We start from the raw sequence: 5,619 nt of genomic DNA, 5'->3' as shown, positions 1-5,619 counted from the left end.
ACTATTAAGATAAATTTCGATGCCTCTCGATCTAGTAATGAAAAATGCTCCATTGCAGCGATTGCAAGGAATCACTATGGCGAGATCGTGGATTTCCAAGCATACAGTTTAGGGACTACTACTATCAATATGGAAGAGGCTTGGGTGGCATGGGAGTCTCATAACATGGCAGCGAACTTCATCAACAACTCCATCATCATCAAAGGAGACTCCAAGCTTGTTATCTCATGCCTGAAGCTTAGCTCCATTCGCCTGTGGCGTTTGGGGAACATCATTCAGGAGTGCCTAGAGCTGAAGAAGCGTTTAAATGAGGATATTCAATACTAACATGTGTATAGGGAGGCGAATCGTACTACAGATTGGTTAGCAAACACTGCGCTCTCATATGCTAATGGGTGGGTTGATTTTGGTCCGGACCATGTTCCTCATCATGATCGATCTAGTTTGCATTTGCTTAAGTGACTTAAGGGGGAGTGCTACCCTTCGGCTTGTGTAGCACACCAAGGTTTCTATCAAATGAACTCTACTAAGCTTTGTTTCAACTATATGGGAATCCTGTTCGATGGGCATAGCTTCATGAACAAACTTACTTTTAGATGGATGAATTTAATTATTTGAAAAATAGACTTCCTGAACTGAAAAGACCATGGCATGAGAGAAGTTAATGTCATGTTGCAATAATGAATTTCTTCATTGAAAAGCATTCTATAACAGTGGACACAATTTCTTGAAGCATTTATCAATGTATAAATGAATTAAAGAATCTGCAGTGGTGGGTTGTGATTGGAGAGGGTCCATTGTTTCTCTGATATTCCATGTCCCTTCTTTCCTGGTCTGGGAGTCTCCCTAATCCTTGTAAGTAGATGGGGGTTTCTTCCTTGGAGTAACATATGGCCTGTTGTTCTTTTTCATCTTTTACTTTGGAAGATATTATCTGATGCTTCCCTCCATTTTCCACATTTTTTCTTACCAGTGAAAACTCAAAATGCCTTGACACATTATGGTTTCTATTCATGGCCACTTGGATGGCAATGTAAGTTACCAATAAAGGAGGTGTCATTTGGTACTTCCCCCCAGAGTTCATGCATATCATGATTAGTCTAGAGAAACAACTATCTGATTAACCAGAATTATCTCCATTAGTTAAATAGGGTGAAGGTAAGATCATTAGTTGGTTTCTGTTAATAAGATAACAACTCAATCTCAAATTCCTACTTACTCTAAATCTCTAATGGGTCAGTCATTACATGGGCCTATGTCTCAGGTACTGGGTCCAATCCACTTTGATACGATCCACTGCTCAACTACTTGACATTCAGTCTCTGCATCTACTGAATCCCATCGGCAAAGAGTGTAGTTTTCACTTTTCAGTGAAAGTTCCAATAATATGTATGTAACATACACATATGTGAAAATTGCTTTATTTTGATGAGTTGTTTTATTGTTTATACATGCACGGACGGACTACAGTTTCAATATGAGCATCCACCGACAAGCTTTTCATTAATAAGACAGAATGTAACTAGGAATTTGAGTTTTAACAGAGAGAGAGAGAGAGAGAGAGAGAGAGAGAGAGAGAATCACATGTGAGCTTTGAGTACCCAACAGTCAAAGGATCACGGGTGAGTCTGACATTCACTTGTTTTGATAAATGAATCTGAAATTCACTTGGGTACGTAGAAAAAAGAAGCGTAAGGCCCATTATTGTTTTTATTTGGCTCTACATTCATCCTTCTCTTGTTCTTGTTCTATTTGGTCTGTGAATTCTGAGCGACCCACCTTGCAGATAAAGTTAAGACGGAAGGGGCTCCCCATTACTCGAATATTAACTGTTTTTATTCACCTCTTTCTTCTTGGGAACAAAATCAGTGAGATTGACAAAAAACAGGCTCCCCAATCACAGCCGCAAGTTATTAAGAGCTTGACAGTGTCATTAGTCCACCAATGTCCAAAATGAATTCAATTATATTCAATGTCCATTAATTGTGATCACTGAAAACAATTTCTTTTAACTGGGTTTGGCCTCTGAATCATTTCATATTAGTCGTCAGCTTCATATTACTGGGTGGATCTCTCTTTCTTTCCTTATCTGCAACAGTATCTCCATTGGTCATGTGAAAACCCCCAAATTCACATGTCTTCAAAGTTCAAATTATTCTACTACAGTCCTTTGCCTCCTAACAAAGTTGATGCAGATGCAGTGCATGAATTGGGCCTAGAATCCCTAGGCCCTATTCTAGGCCCCCATAGAAATCCCAAGTTTCCTACTTTGAGAGTCCAGTCTACCATGATTGGTTGTACTTTCTCCATATTTTACAACATGGGATGATCCACATGACAGAAAATAAGCAGAACAGACAAAGCATTAGTCAAAGCACTAATAGGACTTCTCTAATTTGACTGAAATCTGTATACCCATTGGCCAAGTCTTTTTGCATTTCTGTGAATTAGTGAACAATTGTTGCAATATCCACAGCAAAGACTAAAGATGGATACTGAACATCATCACCCCATTAAAAAGAAAAGGAGAAATTACAGAGCAGTCAGGGTAACCGTGTCATCTGTTTCTTGTTCTTGTTTTTGTTCCCTAAACCCCCTTCATCTTCAATCTTTAACTGTAACTACAACACTTTTTTTCTTATTTTTTTTTCCTTTATCTATCTATCTTATATTCCTATCTCCATTGACCTGTTGGAGTGGTGGTGTTGTCGTTACTGATGATGTCTTGTCTGCATTTCTCTCTATTGGTGCTTGGGTCTAGATGCCATTCTCAGCCAAGGCCATCTCAGTCTCTGCTGCCCTGGCCTCTTCTCTGAATTTCTTGTAAATATCACTTTTGTAGAACTTTCTCGTTCTGACAACAAGAATCAACGAGACAAAAGCCCCCAACAACGTCACTGTCGTGATTATAATGAAGGACAGTTGGTAACACTGCACGCCGGTGCAACTCAACTCCTTTCCCGCAGTCCTAGTGGTACCCGACGCTGCCATTTGTTTTCTGGCCTCTCTGTCATAAAGATGCCCCGCCACTCTCACGTTAAGGATGTATAGCCCAACTGGGCTTGCCGCTCCTCCGAAGTTGTACAGAGTCGAGTAGTACTTGAGGCCAAAAATTTCAGAGATGATGGCGAACACCAATGGCCACTGTGCGCCGAAGCAGAAGCCGATGATCACCGACGCCACATAGAGAGAGCCCGGGACACCGAAGGCAATGAGGAGGTGCCCGACACAGGAGAGGAGAAGGACCATTGTAAGCATCAAAGGGCGAGGGAATTTGTATTTCTTCAAGAAGATTTCAGAGGCAAAGCCTGACATCACTCGCCCGAGATAGTTCCAGATACTGACCAGTGATATGAAGGTGCTGGTGCTACGAGAAGGATAGCCCAGGGACTGGCCTATCTGGCCTAGATTGTCAATCGCCGTTAATGTTCCACCGACGCCGCAGATGGTTGAGAAGAACAGAACCAACATGTCGATGCTCACAAGAGCTTGTAGTATACTGTAGTCTTCGCCTCTGTTCGGAGGCCTGAACATGGTGCTTAGGCAGGAGGCCGACTTCTGCGAAACTGGTAATGGATTTGGGGGCGGGGCAACTGGTGGCAACTCCGCTGCCGCCGGCTTTACTTGTTCTGCTTCAACCACCGGCGCTGGTGGTTTTTCAACTGTTACTTCCAACCGAGGAGAATTACCTCTTAACGGTTGCCTCTTGCTCTTCCATAGCTCAATCTCCTCTTTTGCAATAACGGCGACCGGGAGAAAGAGCAGGAAGAGAACAGCGGCAGCACTGCCACCAAACTCGTACTGATTGAAGTTGAACCTTTTCTGTACGATGATTATAACCATAAGAAACCCAGCAAGGCCGAGTGAGATGTAGAGGAATTTGTAGAAGACCTTCAGTTCGTTGGGCTGTCGAATGACCTTCATGATCCTTACAGTGCGAACAAAAGCGAAAGAAATTGCAGCGGGAAGCCAACCTATGAATAGAATAAGAGCTTTGGTGTTGTTGCCATACAAAGCATGGTAGAGCTGAGTGATAATGGCGCCACTGAGACCCACGAACCCCTTTAAGAGACCCAGCACAATGCCTCGGCTTTCAGGGAAGTTCTTGACGCAGGTGACCAGAGAGCCGGTGTTGGCGAAGGTCTGTGAGTTAGCACCGAGACATATGTAGAGGCACATCTGCCATACCTGTGGCCGGGCTATGCGTTCGGTGACGGCAAGCCATATCATGAAGTACCCACCGAAGTTCATGATGGCGCCGATCACAAGCACCACCCACGGCGGTGTGATCTCGTTGATGAGGCCGGACAGGACCCCGACGTTGGCACCCACATCCTTAGCGAAGCTCAACAGGTTGAGTGTGGTTTGGTCGTACCCCAGTGTGGTCTTAATGTCGTTGGAGTAGAGAGCGAACATGTAAGTTGCACCGGCAGCGGACATGATCAGGAAGGATGCAAAGACCATGAACCACCGCCCCAGGAGGATCCGGGTGGTCAGACTCCTCACATCTCTCCACCCAACACCGCCACCACCACCACCGCCACTCGTCTCCGCCACCACCATCTCTCTTATCCTATCTCACTCTCTTGACACAGTTACAGCCTTACACGTGTGGGACTCTGTGTTGGAGTGGTTACTTTGATCACTGATGAGGAGGGCTTGAGTACTATCTATCTATATATAGACCAGGAGTTGACTTGATATATATGGTTAAAACCTAGCTCAGAGCAACATTGGAGGGTGTGGTTTTCTTGGATTAGATAAGAGATTTCATCAGCAGGAAAAATGAAATTTTTGCATTTAATGATGTTAGGTAATTGTTTACAAGAGGGATTCTTTAGAAGACTTCTTCATTGGATCTGAATTAAAAGTTTCCTTAATCTATCAAAAAAAAAAAAAAATCCTCAAGCCATTAACATTCTGTGGAGATAATTAATTAATTTGGATATTATCTTGTCAATTTTCCCCTTTGGGGAAGTGAGGATTTCCTTCCTAGTTTTGCTTATAACTATCAAATGGATTAATTAATTCTTTCTCATTTCACATGTCTAACAGTAATTTCTATATGGGACAAACTGCAATTAATCTGCTTCTCTACATAAAATCTCTTCAACATATTTTGCAACCTAAGAAGATATTGATTGATTAGGGATATGATCAACTATATTAAAGAAACACATCATATTGATAAATGTTGTTTACTTATATGCAATATTTTACAAGATATATGAACCTAATTATGTCTCTCTAAATTAATAGAGGATCCTTTCTAGATTCTGACAAGTTCCTTCACTTCTTTTATTCTTTTTTTTTTTTTTTAATTCCAACATAGAACCTGATTAATGAGTGATGCCTTCTCTGATTATGTTACAAATGTAGTCTACGGTTCCCTTAATAATTTAATACAGTAATATAAATAATTTTTCTGATCCAAAGAGCAAGAAGGAAGTTTTGTATCTGGTCTTATAGTCCATCAGCACTCAGCAGTCCATTGACTCAAATTCAATTATTGATGGACGAATCAAACTGTTGGGTTCTGAGATGAGTAAGCGGGAAATATGCAATAAAACAGGGGATAGAAGTAGACTAAGGGTATTGTTATCATATAAAAATTAGATA

General features: G+C 41.7%; 1 protein-coding gene across 1 annotated transcript; it reads right to left on the bottom strand.

The window, feature by feature from the left end:
• Positions 1 to 2,365: 2,365 nt before the first annotated feature.
• LOC148870926 (protein NUCLEAR FUSION DEFECTIVE 4-like) lies at positions 2,366 to 4,895 on the bottom strand. The gene has a single exon (XM_088968573.1). It carries the CDS (start codon positions 4,561 to 4,563, stop codon positions 2,758 to 2,760), a length of 1,806 nt encoding a protein of 601 aa, XP_088824699.1. The 5' UTR covers positions 4,564 to 4,895; the 3' UTR covers positions 2,366 to 2,757.
• Positions 4,896 to 5,619: the final 724 nt, after the last annotated feature.

The sequence above is a fragment of the Nelumbo lutea genome, chromosome 2 (assembly GCF_056320005.1).
Source record: "Nelumbo lutea isolate HS-2025 chromosome 2, American lotus-T2T, whole genome shotgun sequence".
In the NCBI taxonomy this organism is placed as follows: Eukaryota; Viridiplantae; Streptophyta; class Magnoliopsida; order Proteales; family Nelumbonaceae; genus Nelumbo; species Nelumbo lutea.
The sequence above is the reverse complement of the archived record's forward strand: the minus strand, read 5'-3'. Positions and strand labels throughout refer to the sequence as shown.